This window comes from Helicoverpa armigera, chromosome 1, assembly GCF_030705265.1.
Source record: "Helicoverpa armigera isolate CAAS_96S chromosome 1, ASM3070526v1, whole genome shotgun sequence".
NCBI lineage: Eukaryota > Metazoa > Arthropoda > Insecta > Lepidoptera > Noctuidae > Helicoverpa > Helicoverpa armigera.
In genome coordinates this window covers 17,260,022-17,279,248 of record NC_087120.1, presented here as the reverse complement: position 1 = coordinate 17,279,248, position 19,227 = coordinate 17,260,022, and the positions used below count along the sequence as shown (strand labels likewise).

The following is a 19,227-nucleotide window of genomic DNA, read 5'->3' as shown; positions in this document are numbered from 1 at the left end:
AATTTCACGGTTCTCTAACTATCACGGTTCATGAGATACAGCCTGGTGACAGACGGACGGACGGACGGATGTAGGAGGAGCGAAAACAATAGGGTCCCGTTTTACCCTATGGGTACGAAACCCTAAAAAGGCGTTTTGAGTAATTGTAAAAAACAAAGATCCCGACGAATCGAGAACCTCCTAATTATTGGGAAGTTAAAGATGACACTATCTATCACTATCTATGGGTATATAAAGATGACATTATCTATCACTATTTAGGGGTGGAAAATTGTATTCTCTAGTTCCTTCAAGATTGGATGAAAAACTCCGTCGCCTTTTGAACTCTTGTATTTAAATCGAGGTTACATTGAAATAATAAGTAATATAAAAACATAAACTTCTTATTAAAACATAGGGATAAAAATATATATTCTGAACAAAAAACATGTTTGACTGTCATATTCATTCTTTTTTATTATTATTTATGTCTTAGTGCTAAAGAGGTTGCATACCTATATACTTATTTGGACAATCCAAACTAATATTATAAATGCGAAAGTAACTCTGTCTGTCTGTCTGTCTTTCTGTCTGTCTGTCTGTCTTTCTGTCTGTCTGTCTGTCTTTTCTTCACGCCTAAACTACTGAACCGATTTGTGTGAAATTTGGTACAGACATAGTTTGAAACTTGAGAAAGGACATAGGATAGTTTTTATTACAAAAAGAAATAAAAATAAAATTATTCCGGACATATAGCGCCATCTATTGGTCAAATCAAAAATCTGCTGGTAGTCACTATTCCACGCGAACGAAGTTGCGGGCAAAAGCTAGTAGGTACATAAAAATGAATCTAAATATACCTTGGTAACTTCATCACGTGTTCGGGATTGAGTCGACAAATGATAAACAATAATGATGGTGAGATTAAAGAGGTATGAGTCACGCGCCCGGTAAGGTGCCGATGGGTGAACTAACTAATTACCACGAAATTTGTGATATTTTTTTGTGTTGATATTTTTACAAAATTCCATGCTTTGGCAAACAGTTCTCAAAATAAGGTCAGGTGTCCATGATAGTAGCTACTGAACCAAAATTAATTAAGCGAGGCATATTTCAAGGAGATGCTCTAAGTCCCTTATGGTTCTGTATGGCGCTAAACCCACTATCACATCTATTAGACAAATCTAATAGGTATAGGTTACACACTGAAAGATAATAATACACAATTTACACTATCATACCTAATGTACATGGACGACATAAAATTATACGCACCTGACACGAACTCATTATTTCAACTAGCCGACATAACACAACCATTTGCATGCAATTTGGAGTAGACAAAATGTAAAATATTATCGATCTAAAAAGGAAAAATCACACACAATAGTTACTCTTGATTCCGGTGAAACGGTAGAACCGATGGATGAAGCCAGTACATACAAATACCTAGGATTCAAACAGTCTAGACAGATACAACAGAAGACGACCACAGAAGAACTACTCAAAAATTCTCACACCGCCTAAACCTAATTTTAAAGACTAACTTAAATTCTAAAAACACAATCAAAGCCATTAACACATTTGCGATACCCATTTTAACATACTCGTTCGGAATAATACGATGGACAAAAACCGACATTAAAAAACTTCAACGCATCATCAATACATCTCTTGCTAAACACAAGAAACATCACCCCAAATCATGCATACTGGTGAAGCGTCAATGTTTTGTTTTTTTCAATGCAAATATTTATTATTTCGCTTATTTTCATATTTATAATAACCCTGAGTAATGATGATGATTTTCCGAACGACATAATACTAACTACCGCAGCGCCGATTGGTTCGTATCGAGTGTTTCTGGAAGATGCTCGCAACAAGCAAGCAGTTGCGTCTGACCACCGCCAAGGACGGACGCAGCACTTCTCCCGCCGCCATTCGCATTGTGTCGAATACACACCACTCCGCGTCAATATTTCCCTATATGTGATTCCTGAAGATTCTCGTGCAATACGACATTGCGAACTTATAGTGCAGTGGTGATTTCACGAGTTTTAATCAGTCGACCGGTGGATGAACCTAGATTTAGCTCGCCGCCGGCAGCCCTTACCGCGACCACGCACCCTCGAACAAGGCATCTTCTCATCTCCCTGGTTCTAAGTGAGGTCCCTGGATTCACAAGGTACGTGGGCTATATAGCTGCAAATAGTTGTAGTGGGTATTGGTGTCTAACGGAATATCATCAGCAGGAATTTAATTGAAATACGATTTGGGTTTCACCGCCATATTGTTTTTCTCTCATTCGATTTTCAAGATTTGAAATCACCGCTCTCGCATTTCTCTTTTCATTCTTCATTCAACCTTTTCAATTTTTCCCAATTTAAATTAATAATTATTCTTTCATGATGAGGCTATTTACACGCCTCATCACATAAAACGACTCACACTACCACGGAAAGAAGGAGGGAGAGGCCTAATAGAGACGTACATAACCTGCACAACAAACAGATAACGACACTCAGAACATACTTCCACCACAAGGCTGAACACTCTCCGCTACACAAACACGTAACAGAAACTGACAAAAATCTAACACCCCCTAACCTACACGACAGACACACAAGCCACTGAAACACTTACAACCACACAGCAAAAGGTATCTGAATGGTCTGCTAAAGCTCTTCACGGAAGACATCACTCTTTCCTGAGCCAGCAACACGTCGATAAAGTACAGTCGAACGAATGGCTCAGGCGAGGTGAAATGTTCCCCGAGACAGAGAGCTTTATGCTAGCCATCCAGGACCAAATCATAGCTACACGAAACTACAGAAAACACATCATGAAAGACCCAAATCAACAAACAGACACATGTAGAGCGATGGACGCGCCAATAAAAACGGTCGTCGAATACAACCTCAAGACGGCCATGCAACATCGAGACTCCACTGTCATGTTAGCCCTACTAGCACTCGCAAAGTCCCTAGTCGCTAGCGGGAAATGAGACCAATCCCCAATCCGTTCCTGTCCCAAAATCGTGTTTAGCTAAGTTGCCAAAGTCCATGAATATAGTGTTAAGTATTGTGTAAGTAATAAAAAATTTCTGTATACATATATATATAAATATTAAAATAAAAACGTAAATACGCGGTGGACTCACATAGTCTTAAGACTAGACATAAGTTGTGGGGCCAAGACGGCAAAAAATTATAATTAAATAAAAAAAAAATGTAAATAAAAGCGCGGACCCTCAAGTCTGCGGTAAGGCTTTATTAATAAAAAAAAAAAAACAGACACATGTAGACACGGCAACAATACATCCGAAACTATACAGCACATTACAGGTGCCTGTAAAGCTTTAGTACAAACAGATTACAATCATCGCCATGACCAAGTAGCAGCAATAGTTCACCAGAATCTAGCTCACAAATATAAATTAACTAGCCGTTTTCCCGCGGTTTCACCCGCGTCCCGTGGTAACTACTGCCCGTACCGGGATAAAATATAGCATATGTTACTCGTGGATAATGTAGCTTTCAAATGGTGAAAGAATTTTTAAAAACGTTCCAGTAGTTTTTGAGCCTAGTCATTACAACCAAACAAACAAACAAAGTTTTCCTCTTTATAATGTTAGTATAGATAAATGAAATAGTACTGTATTACAAATATACACTGAGCATAGTTTTATAAAATAGAAGTCAAAAAATATATTGGGATCGAACCATCATAACTGACAAAACTATCCATTATAACAGACCCGACATAACACTATACTACAAAACTAATAATACAGTTTATTTAATAGATATAGCCATACCTAATTCCCACAACATACAAACAACAATATCTGAAAAGCTTAGCAGATATAAAGACCTTGCAATAGAAATTAAAACACAATGGAAAGCGCAAACTGTCCACATGTCAGCTTACACACTCCACATGCTTCAAAAAGCAACCATCTTAAACACCTGCCGGATCACCCAAAAGTGTTTAACATCCACAACTCTCTCTCAAAATCAAAATCAAAATCTTTTTATTTCACATAGGTCTCTGCAGGCACCTATGAAACATCACATTATTTGCACGGTTCCAAAAAGTTGGTCTCATGGAGAAGAGCCGGCAAGAAACTCCATAGACACTCCATAAACACAAATAGTCTATTACATAACAATAGTAAGCTCACAAAATTATACAATGCAAGAAAGTTACTATACAATGCAAAGGGAGAAGAAAAAGTCGTTTAATTGCCAGGAAATCCACACATGGAGAGATGAGTTATCGCCATATAATATATTTATCGTCAACAAAGTCTTGAATTTTATAATAAGCTTTTTTAATTAGGGTGGATTTTACAGTGTTCTTAAATTTTATATCCGTGAGATCGGTTACACACTTAGGCAGCTTGTTGTAAAAAAAACGGACACAATTCCCTAAAAACGATTTATTTGATTTCGTTAATCTGAATCTCGGAACTACTGGCTTGTACTTGTTTCTTGTATTAATGGAATGTATATCACTTTTAACACTAAATTGATTTATGTTTTTGCGTACGAACATGATATTTTCTAGAATATAAAGAGAAGGTAGTGTAAGTATGTCAATTTCTTTAAATAATTCTCTTAATGACTCGCGAGGGCCGAGGCCATAAATTGCACGAATTGCCCTTTTCTGGAGAACGAAGATTGAATTTACGTCAGCCGCTGCCCCCCACAGTAAAATACCATAGGACATAATACAATAGAAGTAAGCGAAATACACGAGCCTAGCAGTAGCAACGTCAGTAATCTGTCTTATTTTTCTGACTGCATAAGCTGCGGAACTCAGCCTCTTTGACAGTGCTGAGATGTGGGCACCCCATTGCAATTTAGAGTCAATGGTGATGCCCAGGAAGACGGTTTAACTAATAACATCTAATTTATTATCGTCCAGAACGATATTGAGCCCTACTGGTGTTACATTAGGTGAAGATAATTTAATGCATTTCGTTTTGGAAGAATTAAGAAGCAAGTTATTCGCAGCAAACCACTTGCTCAGAGTAACCAAGCTATCGGTTACGTCTAAGGGACTAGATTCCTTTCTGTTAATTTTGAAGACAACGGAAGTGTCATCAGCAAATAAAATAATATCAGAGATCAAATCATCATCTACGGGAGTTCATTTATATCGGGTGTGTCGTTCACAATCACATTAAATCATATCGCATATACTTTATGATATTCTATGGCGAATTGTAAAAAAAATAACCTAGTCCATTCAGTGGTTTAACCACAGGAGTCATTTTTCGTTTTTATAATTTACAACATCATGTGTAAAGCAGAAATAAAGTTAGGAGTATCGTATGTTTTGATCAGTTGACAGCTGTCAGTTTTCAAGGGAGAATTTCAGTTGTTTGTAATGACTGACTTTTATATGGTGTTCTAATTTTCGCACATTTTTATTCCATTTACTTTGTTTGAAAAAAACATTTTTTTATTTTTACGTATTTTTCTTTTATCTTTGTGTTAATCGACATATATTAACCAGTATATTAATGCATTTAATTTAATGTGATTATGACGACCTCGATGGCGCAATGGTCACCATGCCGGACTGCCGAAGCTGAGGTCCCGGGTTCGATTCCCGGCTCGGTCGACATTTGTGTGATGAGCATGCTTGTTAGCCGTGGTCTGGGTGTTATAATATGTATTCATAGATATGTATATATGTAGCTATATGTAGTTTATCAGTTGTGTTAGCACCCATAACACAAGTTAATTAATAACTTACCATGGGGCTAACCGACCGTGTGTGAAAAGGTGTCCCGACACATTATTATCCCGACACACCCGATATAAGCTAAGAATAAAAAGGGACCTAAATTTGAGCCCTGTGGCACGCCCATTTTTACTAATGACCCAGATGAAGTTGAGCCACTCACGTTCACTACTTGCTTTCTATTTGACAGATAAGAAAGGACGAGCGCGGGAGTCCAGTAATTCCTCAAGATGTAATAAACATAATCAAATCTTAGAGAGATAAAAAAAGCTATGGCTATGATGGTATCTCTACAAAGGTCATAAAATATGTCAGTAGCTATATAGCAGCTCCTCTAGCTCATATAATAAATGCCTGTATATCAGCTGGTAAATTTCCAGAAGCACTTAATATCGTTTAGGTGAAGCCACTCTATAAAAAAAAACGCCAAAGATGAGATTTCAAACTATAGACCAATTTCCTTGATTTCAATTTTTTCAATTTTTTTCTTGACAAAATTTAATATCTTATGTAATGAGCAGAAAGGTTTTAGGAAGAACACTAATATTAATATAGCTATTTTTGATTTTCTTAACATCAAAATGCCAAATATTGATAAAAAAATACCGATATGTGCTCTATTTACTGATTTATCGAAAGCATTTGATTATGTGAATCATGATATACTTTTAAAGAAAATAGAAACATACGGGATACGAGGAAATGTGCTAAATCTTATCAAAACTTACTTAAAAGGACGTAAACAATTTACAGAAATTTCTAGAGTCAGCCAGAAAACGAAAAAAGAAGAAAAGTATGCTTCATCTAGAAGAAATATAAAATTTGGTGTCCTACAGGGTAGCGTACTCGGCCCCTTATTATTTTTGCTGTACGTGAATGATTTACCTAACCAAACGCCAAATCCTATGGTTCTTTTTGCTGATGACAGCACCTTGATAATAAAATGTCACAATAAAGATTCATATGAAGATAACGTTAACAGTACGCTTGAAAAATTTATTGATTGGCTGGAAAAAAATAATTTAATTATAAATTTAGAAAAAACCAAAGTAATGCATTTTTATCAAAGAATAGTAAATACAAAAGTAATGCATTTTTATCAAAGAATAGTAAATACAAATGTCAGAAATGAAGGAGATGGAAGGTAGATGTGTGAATGAATGTTGGAGTGAAATGGCAAGCCATATAAGGGAAGTCGCAAAAGACGTGTGCGGAGAGTCGAGAGGAAAAGGTTTGATAGATAGAGATACATGGTGGTGGAATGATGAAGTACAAAAGGTTTTGAAAGAAAAGAAAGTAGCATTCAAAGAATGGCAGAATGTTGAAATAGTGAATGCAAGTCTGAAGGATGACAGAAAGAGAATCTACATGGAATGGAAGAGAAAAGCAAAGAAGGCGGTAGCAGTTGCCAGAGCTGGCGCAGGAGAGGTTGTACAACTCCTGGACAGTCAAGAGGCCAAAAGAGCTCTACCGAATTACGAAAGAGAGAGAGACGATCGAGGGACATAAAAATGCATAAAAGATGAGTCTGGCAAGGTTTTGTGTAAAGATGAGGAAATAAAAGAGATGGAAGGTTTATTTTGAAAAGCTTATGAATGAAGAGAATGTTTGGAATGGAATACTCAAGAGGCACAAGTAAATAAAGGGATTGGTAGAAATTAGCATGGATGAGGTAGAAAGAGCACTTGGAAGTATGAAGAATGGAAAGGCCTTGGGCCCTGATGATATACCAGCTGAGGTGTGGAAGGTGTTAAAGAAGAACGGATGTATGTGGCTGACTTTATTCTTCAATAAGTTGCTGCATGAAGAAGTCATCCCGCAAGAATGGTGCAGTAGTTCGCTAGTGCCCATCTTCAAGAATAAAGGGATGTGCAAGATTGCGGCAACTATAGAGGGATAAAGCTCATGTCGCATACTGAAAGTATGGGAGAAAGTGATAGAGAAAAGAGTGCGAAAAGAGTGAAATTACCCAAAACCAATTTGGGTTTATGCCAGGTCGAGGAACAATGGACGCCATCTTCGCACTTCGCCAATTGTGCGAGAAGTACAGACGTGTGCACAGGAATCTGCACATGGTGTTCATTGACCTTGAGAAAGCGTATGATAGGGTGCCTCGGGAAGTGTTGTGGTGGGCCATGAAAGAGGTGTGCCTGGGAAGTATGTGGAGTTAGTTCGTGCGATGTACAGGCAGTCCTGTACTTATGTCCGATCGTCGGCCGGCAATACTGACCAGTTCAGTGTGGCTGTGGGCCTGCACCAAGGGTCGGCCTTAAGTCCTTACCTCTTCCTGCTTATTATGGACGCCTTGACGGCGGACATACAGGAGGCACCCTGGTGCATGCTGTTTGCCGACGACATCGTCCTGGTTAGCGAAGACGGACCTGAGATCCAGAGCAGATTGGGGAGTTGGCAACAGAGACTGGAGAATGTTGGCTTAAAATCAGCAGAACCAAGACCGAATACATGTTCTGCGATTTCGGCGGTCTCTCCAGTCCTGAAGCCATAGCGCTGGATAACGCACTTCTTCCAGTCTGCTCCGATTTCCGGTATCTCGGTTCGCTTATTCAGGGTGATGGCGAAATAGATCGGACAGTTACGCACAGAATTAACGCAGGATGGATGAAATGGCGGCAGGTAACGGGAACAACTTGTGACCCTCGTATTCCCCTTAAACTTAAAGGGAAAATTTACAAAAGTATGGTCAGGCCTGCTGTCTTGTATGGATCAGAGTGCTGGCCCACAAAAGCGACGAATGAAAGACAATTGCATGCGGCAGAGATGAGAATGTTAAGAGGTATGTGTGGAGTTACGCGAATGGATAGAGTGAGGAATGAGTATATAAGAGGAAGTTTGAAAGTAGCGCCGGTATCAGAAAAACTGCGTGGAAACCGGCTGTCGTGGTATGGGCATGTGATGCGGAGGAATGAGAGTCATGTTGTGAGGAAGGTAATGAGTATGAACGTGGACGGATATAGTGGAAGAGGAAGACCAAAGAAACGATGGATGGATTGTGTGAAAGTAGATATGGTAAGGAAGAATGTTACTTGTGAGATGACGGCAGATAGAAGCGTATGGAAGAAGAAAACATGCTGCGCCGACCCCAAATAAAATTGGGATAAGGGCAGGAGGATGATGAATAGTAAATACAAATATGAATATAAATTATAATGGACAAACAATAGATGATGTTAACGTAGCAAAATTTTTTGGAATTACGATTGATAGTCAACTGACATGGAAAACTCAAGCAGATAATATTTGTAAAAAACTTAGTTCAGCTGCTTATGCTTTGTATAGCTTATCTAAAAAAGTTAACACGCAAACAGTATTGATAGCTTACCATAGTCTAGTTGTTTCTGTCTTGAGATTTGGAATAATATTCTGGGGTAATTGTAGCGAGAGAGAAAATATTTTTAAGGCGTAAAAACGCTGTATTAGATCTATTTTTAATCGCAAAGTGACTGACAGCTGCATACCTACTTTCAAAATTGGAAATAGCTATTTTTGTAAAAACTAATTACCACCTATTCCCGACTTTAAAGATGTCTAGAAACAGAACCACATGTCTAAGATCTCAATATGAAGATAAGTTATGTCTATCTAGGTAAATATAAAACTTCTTTGTTGACAAAGAGTGTCATGGGTATGGCTCCTCGAATCTACAACCATCTACCAAAAATGATAAAAGAGCTACTAAGAGAAAGTTAAGAAGTTTCAAAAACACGCTCAAAAAGGAGATCATTCAAGTCTCAAACATTTTGTACCCAAAAATGAAAGTGCCGGCCAGAAGAAAAAAATAGTAAACTCTTGTAGAAAATAATACTCAGAAGATTTTTTACTATTACAAGAATTGTCTACAATTAACCCCCAGGTTGCTATATGACTTTGAAAATACTAAAAAATCCCACAATGTTTGGAGCAGTACTTAGGGTCCCAAACTGGAGAAGGCAGCCGCTGCCTTCAGAGGACTCCTGCCCAACCTGGGAACTCATCAATTGGTCCCCCTCTCGCTGTGGGGAAGTCAACTCTTAATTGCTGACTAAAACCCATCATGGGGAAACCAGAGCCGCGGTAATTCTTTCGAACAATCCCGCAGCCCCGATAGGTCTTGCCCCTGCAATAATATCGTACGATTCTTGTCGAGGATGCTCTGAAGATTTGTACTATTACAAGAAACGTCTTCGGTTAACCCCCAGACTGCTACACCGAGGAGCCTTTTACTGATTTAAGCCCATCATGTTCCTTCTGACCATGTAGCAGGGCCGCGGTTGCTCTTTCGAACTATCCCGCAGCCCCGGCAAGTTTTGGCCCTGGTGGGACTCCTGGGGTTTGCAGATTTTTTTTTACCCTGGTACTTTCAGTGAAATGAATGATGTCCTTTACTTATTAAAAAATGCTATTACACTGTATCCGATTTCATTAATGATAACTCAATTTAGCTTACAGTATTATTGTTCTTAGATTAAATTAATATAGTTATAAGTGCTACCTAGATTATAGTTTTTATAGTATAAGTCTTATTTTTTGCATGCCATTTAGGCAGAATGTACACGGGTCAAATAAAATTGTAACACCCAATTGTAAAATTACCTACATTTTATGCAAATAAATCATCAGTTCGTGCCACAGCAAACATGCTAGACGCGCTGCAGAATCGTGGTAACCTCAAACGCCCTCTGGAGCCCTTATTATATTGCACGCGCAGAGCATCTAGGTCCTTCCGTGTATAGCTGACCCACAGACTGCCCGTGTAGAACCCCTGACAGTAAGCTTTGAAGAGGGTTATTTTGACCTCGCTACTACACAGAGCAAATCTGTGAGCCAGCACGTTGGCTGGCTGCTAGTGCCCTGCGCTCGCGATCTATATCTACCCCATCCTTGAGGTCCTCGGTGACATAAAGCCCTAGTATTTAAATTGAACGACCCTTTTAAGTGCTCGTCCATTGAGAAAGATCGTGGGCTCATAATGTACATGTCTTCCGGGGGCCGCGAAGTATTCACTTTTGACTGCATTATATACCAATCCGTGGGTTGTCGCATATCTTTCCTGCCTGATTGAGCCAGCCGTTGGACCCAGCAGCACCAACGATTAACTCATTCATGTACAGGTTGAAGAGCTTGGGCGAGGAGATCCCACCGTCTCACCCCACACTCCAACCCGTACGCGTCAGACAAGACGTCTCCCCACCGAACCTGGTTTAACTGATTGGAGTACCAGTACTGGAACAAACCCGTCATCTCAGGCGGTACACCCGCCTCCCTGAGCTTACCCCAAAGGATATTATATGACACAAAGTCAAATGCCTTTGAGAGATCAAGGAAGCTGGCATATACCGGAGTACCTCTATCCTTGTAGTAGGTATTGGACGGTCTGCTTTAGACAAAGGTCCACTGATGTATAATGTGACGGAAATAGGAAGGTACTGTATGCGTCGTTCTAACCGTTCTAACAAATAACAAAGCGTTGCGTTGCGCGCGCTTACGTTGTTCTACTGAACATCGCAAGTTGTTCCATTGAAGTTGGCCGTATTATATGAGCGTTGAATTAAGTTTTTAGAAAAACAAATCGAATTGCGTCATTCGTGTGTTTGAATTAAATCGATTTTATTTCTTTCTTTCTTTTCCTTCAACTCAAGTAATGCTTGCTTGCAAGTAATGCTTATAATCAGTCATAAAAACGTCAAAAACTAATAAATGAACTATTTTACTCACCGAAAATACGATATCTCATTCTTTTTTTATCTTCTAGACGTGATATTTTTGCAATTTTTGAGAGAAAACTTCGACACTTTTAACGACTTTGTAAGTACGCGGGCGACGCGAGACTATTTGAAATAAGCGCACAATTTTGAATGTTGCGTTTATTTGGTGAGGACGTTTTTGAGACGTTGAGTGTGCATCTTGGGTTTTTGTATATCAATGCTTCTGTCGTTATCTTAGAACATCTGCTATGTGGTGCCGAAACCGGGGCACAGGCCTCCACGTAGATAATATCCTCACCTATTACACTCATGCCCGCATGGTTTTACAAGGCATGGCAATGAAAAAAATTTCATTGCCATGCCTTGTAAAACCATTTCGTTTCATTGCCGTGGCCACATGTTTCATTACCGTGACTTATGTTTTCATCGCCACGGCATGATTAAGAAAAAAAACAATTTGTACTATACAGTCAACTAAAAAAAGATATTTCCACGTTCACCGCACAAAATGATAAACTTACACACACACATAATAATGGATTGATTCTTTCTAGAAAGCCAAGATGCCTAAACCGAAACTATCGGAAGAGGAGAGAAAGGAAAGAAAAATACTGTCTGAAAAAAAACGACGAGAAAAGTTCTTTCATTGCCATGGACGCACGTTTCAATGCCGTGCATGCATGTTTCATTGCCGTGGCATGAAAATTTTAATCTTGTATATCTCGTTAGATTTTTAAGCTATCTACTAGATATTAAGTAAGAATACATATCTAATCTAAAACTTAAATAAACACTAGTTTTTCTTGTTCTAAAGTTGAAGAATCCACGGATATGAAGATTTTATTGGACCTGTTGAAATTCACCCATATGTTTCAACATATCGAATATATCCTCTACGTTCTTTCGAGATTTGTCATCTTTCTTTCTATCAATAATTTTCTTCAATAGAACAGATTCAAATAACAACTTCTTTGCAATCATTATATCCTCAGCCGTAAACGCAGTCACACAGATCCTAGATAGACTGGTTTCATCCGTAACAGATATCTTGTTACACACGAACGCACGCACTTCATTGATAACGATGTTGCACGAACTGCATTTTACAATATTCGAGGTCATCGCCCCGACAACAGCTGTTTACGCGCGCACGTTAAGGCGAGGTGGGCGTGAAATTCGTAGTTTTGTATTGCGTTTTATTCGTTGATAACACGTCGACAAATACAGAAAGTTATTTGTAATTTTTTTTGTTAAATCGCATTTATTTATATACATATAATTTGGTTTGTCAAATATGCCTAAAGACTTTGTTTTAATATTCAATATTATTTTAGATTTTTTAAATTGTAATTCCACGTTATGATAATGGTCATAATAATATTTGCATGCCGGTTAAATGGCGAGACATGTGAAACACATACCTACTGTAACATCTTGTAATACGATACCATGTTTCTAGCAGATAAAATTTCTGATTTCTGATTTCTAAAATATTGAAAAAAATATATTGCATAGTTCACCCTTCGATCTAGATAATTCGGGATTGCGATACACGATTACGTGCACTTTAGTGCATCCAATTAAATCGCAAAGACAAGTCTTAATTATAATCTAATAATCATTTCATTTGAGCTGTATTAGGATTAGAACAATAAAAAATATTCCATAATGAAGGGTCGTAAAAAATGTGATATAAATCGGCATCCAAAATGAGAAATATCAAAGTTCCTATCCCACTTATCCCAAAATCTAGTGTTTTCATTCCGTAAGTCACGCGCGTCGTGTCATTTAGTCCCGAGCGGAACGCAGTGGAGGTCGGACGTAGGTATGCCAATTCTTGCGAGAACGTCGTTCTGAGTTCGCGGACGTATTAAAATTTTATTGTCTTGGCATGAGTCCACAAATTTTCATTTGATATAATTATTATTTTTTTAGTATTCGTTTTTATTAGACATTTAAATTACCTATAGTGATTAAATTAACAAACGGGATACTCTAAAAAAAAAACAAAAGGCTAAATAAAAGAAAGGAAAGAATGATCTGATAATAAATTGTTCTTACATTTTATTATTTGTTATTAATTTGATTTCTTCACTTTACTAAGTAATACCTAGCTAGATAGTACTACGTACCATGCGAATTATGGCAATATTGGCAATTATTTATACCGTTGAATTTGCTACTCTACGGTAATGTAAATAAAGAAGTTACGCGCGCAAAAAACTACCAATAGTATAATGGTTTATTTTTGTCACAGAATTTTAGGTAAAAATCGCAACAAGTGTTTGACCTATAACTATTTACCTACTTACTAACTTACAGCCAGTTTCTTCATCAAAAGTAAAAGCCAAAGTAATGTCTAAAGTAAAAGTAACGGTCAAATTCATTTTTTCTATTAGTTTTTCTGTCACTTTAGCCTTGAAAAAACAAATTTGACCGTTACTTTTACTTTAGACATTACTTTGACTTTTACTTTTGATGAAGAAACTGGCCGTTAGTGATATTTCCGTTTTTCTATGTATTAGATACCTATGTGAGTAATAGAACAACTGTGGGTAGCTGTTGGTCTTTATCTGACCTACGCGCGACCACAAACCAGTTCATGTTGAGCTCTAGTTATACGGCAAATCTATACAACGCGTGGTCATTTTGTGTTGAAAACTTACAAATTTTGGTATATTGAATGAATCTAATGCGCCTAAATATTAGACCTACTGCACAGTTGAATGTTCAACTCAGTCGTTTTTTATTCAGTCACTAGCTTCTGCCAGCGGTTTCACCCGCATCCCGTGGGAACTACTTCCCGTACCGGGATAAAAAGCCTATAGCCTTCCTCGATAAATGGGCTATCTAACACTGAAAGAAATTTTCAAATCGGACCAGTAGTTCCGGAGATTAGCGCGTTCAAACAAACAAACAAACTCTTCAGCTTTATAATATTAGTATAGATTTATTTAGGACTGGCTAAGACACATGATAGGTAACGGAAATATACCTAGGTAGTCAACAAATACCTTTACAATCTACTAGGTATATAGCTACAGTGCAATAATATTAGTATGGTGGTGGTAAATATTTTTGTAAACAAAATGTTTTTATTTCGTGATCTAGCCCCAACAAACAATCTACTCTTATAAAATTATATGTTTAAGGTCTAATTTCTTATAGTTGCTTTAAAATCGCTTTCATTATGTCAGTGTTCCTTATTATGGCACAATATAAGAAGATTTGCTAATATTACCTTTACTCTTATAATTTGGTTGGGTTAACCATAACAAGTCCAAATTACATGATTATAATAAGGATTGAAAATGTGTTATTCTCATAAGCGCATTTACAATGCTTTTAAGCCTTATAATATTCAAAACCTTATAAAAGCTTTTCATTTGGCTAACTGTTCTTATAATAGTAATGCATAAGCTAACCTTGATACTTTTAAACTCATAGGAGCATTTCATAAGATGTCTACCCAACAAACAATATTCTGCATTTTATATGGTCTTTACAAGAATGAACGCAATCCATAATCACTTACATAGTCATTAAATACTTATACTTATAGTCATAAACCCGATACCAACAAATCACTTGAGGGTTCCGTCAATGATTTTATGGAAGATGACAATGAAGTACAGGAAATCAGTCAAGAAGAATATAACGGTAGTGGTAGTGAAGAAGACATACATTTTCAACTACTTACAATTACAAATACTCTTTACAATTTTGACAGAATAAGAAAGTGAATAGTAGCAAAACTTCTATTTTTTCACGACCAATCACAAAGTGTGAAGGTATGTTTGACAAAGTCTGATATTTGCAATGAAAACATTTTCGTTGTACGATAAAATGTGTCAAATTCCATGGCCATCTCTTGTTTTGGACAGTGAGATCTTCTCCGTAAATACGACCATTGTGATAATACCTAAAATGTAATATAGCTAATATTAATAGATACAGCTACGGAATGATGAAAGGAACCCTAGCTGTAGATAAAATGGCGATAGCAGATGGAATAAATGTTGCCATTACAGAGCTTATAATCTTATAGATTTCTAATAGACGTTGTGAGAATGATATTACCCTTGTAAAAGCGTTATAAAAAACATGCCTTAATAATTATTCACATTTTTACGTCAAAACTACTGAAATTCAAGGGCGCGTTGATATAATTACACTTTTTGTACCACATTTTATCATACGTTTGAATTCCCACACAGTTTTCTCAATAAACAAGCACAATATATGTACTCTCGGATTCAGGTACACTAAAAAAAATAAATGAAATTAATCATGGTTCTTGTTTTCTTTAAAATACTCTCGTTGAAACACTCATCAAAACTGTTGCAGAATCTGATTTTAAAATAGCTTTAAAATAGAATTTGTCTTGCCGCTATAAGTTTTACTCCCTTGTTGCTCGCCATTATAAAACATGTATAAGGTTGGTTGGCTTTTTAAGAGCAAATCCTTTTGCTTTTATTAGTTTGACTCCCTTATCGCTTGCTATAATAAAGTACATATAAGAAAAAGAAGCTGACAATAAAGCAAATATAAGGGGGGTTTGAGGTTATTGTTCTTGTAATTTGTGCCCAAACGCACCCTTATTAGCGTTAATACGGCTCTTATAAGAAATTTATTTTTGGCATTTTTAGCCACTATGAGAGGATTTTTTGTTTGTTGGGGCCTACCTATGATACGCGCAGAATACTCGTGCCGCAGAGTAGAATTATAACAGTATGACCATTTCTTACGAATATATAAAAGTACTGCATCGAATTATATAAAAAAAATGTGAAGTTATATTATACATACCATCTGAGCTTGAAATGTGGCAGAAATATTTTTTTTGCAAGTGTAGTGTAGTAGTAGCAGTAGTAGTTACCATTAAATCGTCAGCACCTATCTGATACAGTATTTTATATCCCATGTTTTAGTGATCACGTAAGTACAAATGCTATGTGCAGTAGATGTGTGTGGATGTAAGATCGTTCAGTACCGTCTCTCTCTCTCTCTCTTTCAATAGTGTACGTACATGCGAGCATGAGCTACACATGTTTTTATACAATTATAATACATATTAATATATTGTTAATAATACATATTCAAATTATGTGTGCTATGTGTTGCATTAAAACAGTTATCTTTTTAAATTAAAATAATAAATAGTTGACCTACTGACTACACGACTACACTGTGACACTTTGCTCGGAACCCAATTCATGTGAGTTCACCCCCGACGACGTAAGCGCGCGGCTCGCTTTGCGGCAATCGCTGGCAACTCTTGCTAGCGGCAAATGCCTATTTCGCTGGGTCTGCCCGATCTTAAAAGCTACGTAGGTCTGTCCTTGAAAAGCGCGTGCGCGAGACTCCGTGACAAAAGTGTCACGTTTTGTACGGTTGTTAACCCGTACATCACGTGTGAATGGTTGAACTGTTTTAGCAGAAAATTAAAGGGGCGACAGCTTAGTCCTGACAGAAGGGCTGCTTTTTGCCACCATCTGGCTACGGGAATCAGTTATCTCAGACACGGGTGAAACCGCGGTCTAAAGCTAGTTACGTTAGTATATTAAGAAGCCAGAAAAACACACCTGTCGCGGAGGATAGGGGTGTGGGCGCCAGTCGACGGCAAGCGGTCACCGGCCTCTAGAGGTGTCGCTGATCTCGCTTGTGGATAGCGCGAGTGCGGGCTCCTCGAGAGCGGACTGCGCACGCTCGGGCTGCGCGAGTGCGGGCTGCGCGAACGCGGGACAAATCCCTGCACGCGCGGCAGCCGCGCGCGTCTCTCCGGCGACGACGCAGCTGACATCGGCAATCCCGACATCAGCTCGCAGAGCACGCTGCGCACCACGTTCTTACACCTCTCCTGTGACGACAGTTATGACAAGATGATGGAAGGAAATAAAAACATTTCAAATGCAACATCGGAGCACATTTGTTACATGCGCGGCTTGTAGACTAACATTATCGTTAGTAGATTGAGGTGGGTAAGTACTTTATTAGCCTCATCATTTCAGCCATAGGACATCTACTGCGGCACATAGGCCTCCCCCTTAGATCTCCACAGATACCTGTTGGAGGCAACCTGCATCCAGCGTCTTCCGGCGAACTTTATAAGATCGTGAGTCCACCTTGGGCGTCCTACGCTGCGCTTGCTAGTCCGTGGTCTCCACTCCAGCACTTTTCGACCCCATCGGACATCTACTCTGCGAGCAGTATGGTGCCGTAAGTCATCACTGGTAACACACATTGGTTGAAGACTTTCGTCTTGAGGCACTGTGGTATGTCGGACGAAAAGACATTGCGTAGTTTCCCGAACGCTGCCCAGCCGAGTTGGATTCGGCGGTTTGACCTCTTTCTCGAAGATGGACCTGCCTAATTTAACTACTTGTCCTAGGTAGATATAATAAGCTGTTGATCTGCATCCCTGCAATATTCAAGGACGTAATTGTGCTAATGATTCTCGACCCAAATCGACAAAAAAATTGGTAAGTAATTTTTTTTTTTTCGGAAATCACAATTTTTTCGGTCACTGTCACCTAGCCGTATTTAAACTCGGCGCGTGTGTTACTGGCCTTAAAACTACACTGCGGTCTCACACAAATGCAAACAGAAAGCATACGCAACGATTATTCATAACATTGGGTTAATTCTGAAATACTATGAAATTACAATGACAATAAAAAACTTTTTACAAAAAAAAATAAAATCCCACCCAAAACAAAAATGTGAAAGGCTGCCAAGTTCGATAATATGGTAATGCTTCGCCTATAAAAGAAGTGAGATCTGAATAAGTACTAAGTTACTTGGCAAGTTTTCACACACCTTGTTATAAACCTACCAAACGCAATGAATCAAGTATTTAATTTTCTATTAAAACTTGCCAAGTAACATCATTAAAAAGTAACTATTTTTAACTGAGGTATGTGTATGGAACTTGGTACTTATTCAGATCTCACTTCTTTTATAGGCGAATCATTCCCATATTATCGAACTTGGCAGTCTTTCACATTTTTGTTTTGGGTGGGATTTCATTTATTTTTGTAAGGTTGTTTATTTTATTTTTTTCTTATGATTAAGTTAGTTAAGGAAATGTCTCATTTAGGTATACTATCTTTCAGATTTTTTAATATGCACTATGCTTCTTACAAAAAAATGAACTAGATTAACTAAATGGACTAGATTTACCAACTGACTGACATGACATGTTATCATATATTATGTTCGTGGATCAAAGTTACACATTTGTTATTTTCGAAAGTGACTCACACTTGGCCGTTTTCAGATTTTTACTTTACTTTGTCTAGATACAAACCTTTGTAACGAATTTCAGATCGGTACAACCATTAGAAGATATATTATATAGATAAAGTTCGTTTTAGTTCCTTAGAGGTATAAATTTACACCTTCATTATTTTGAAACCGACTCACACTTGGCCATTTTCAGATTTTTCCCTTTACCTTGACATAAAGACCTACCTGCCAAATTTCAAGTCAATACGACCATTGGAAGTGGTCTAGGTTTTTGATGAGTGAGTCAGTCAGTCAGTCAGTCAGTGAGTGTATAGTAAAAATAGCGATTTTCTGACGTCAATATCTCAAGACCTACAATAGGTATATTAATGAAATTTTGTATTTTAGATAAGTGAGGGGGTCTCAACAGATACTAGAAATTTGATAAGCGTAAATAAAATAGATTTTGAGTTATAGGGGGGTTGAATTTGGCCCGAAATGGTTCGTGTAATATAACCCACGGCCGGTGTGTCGCTTTTTTTGCTCGAACTTGGCGGACACACTG

General features: G+C 37.9%; 1 protein-coding gene across 5 annotated transcripts in view; it reads right to left on the bottom strand.

The window, feature by feature from the left end:
- Positions 1-19,227, bottom strand: part of LOC110381710 (serine/arginine repetitive matrix protein 1) — a 71,206-nt gene that overhangs the window by 25,608 nt on the left and 26,371 nt on the right. For all 5 annotated transcript variants that reach the window (XR_007510556.2, XR_007510558.2, XM_049837355.2 and 2 more), the window contains exon 6: positions 17,021-17,295. Coding sequence is in view for 3 of the 5 variants with exons in the window: in XM_049837355.2 (XP_049693312.2) it covers positions 17,021-17,295 (275 nt within the window). In the remaining 2 variants the exon portion in view is untranslated. The remainder of the gene's footprint in view (positions 1-17,020; positions 17,296-19,227) is intronic.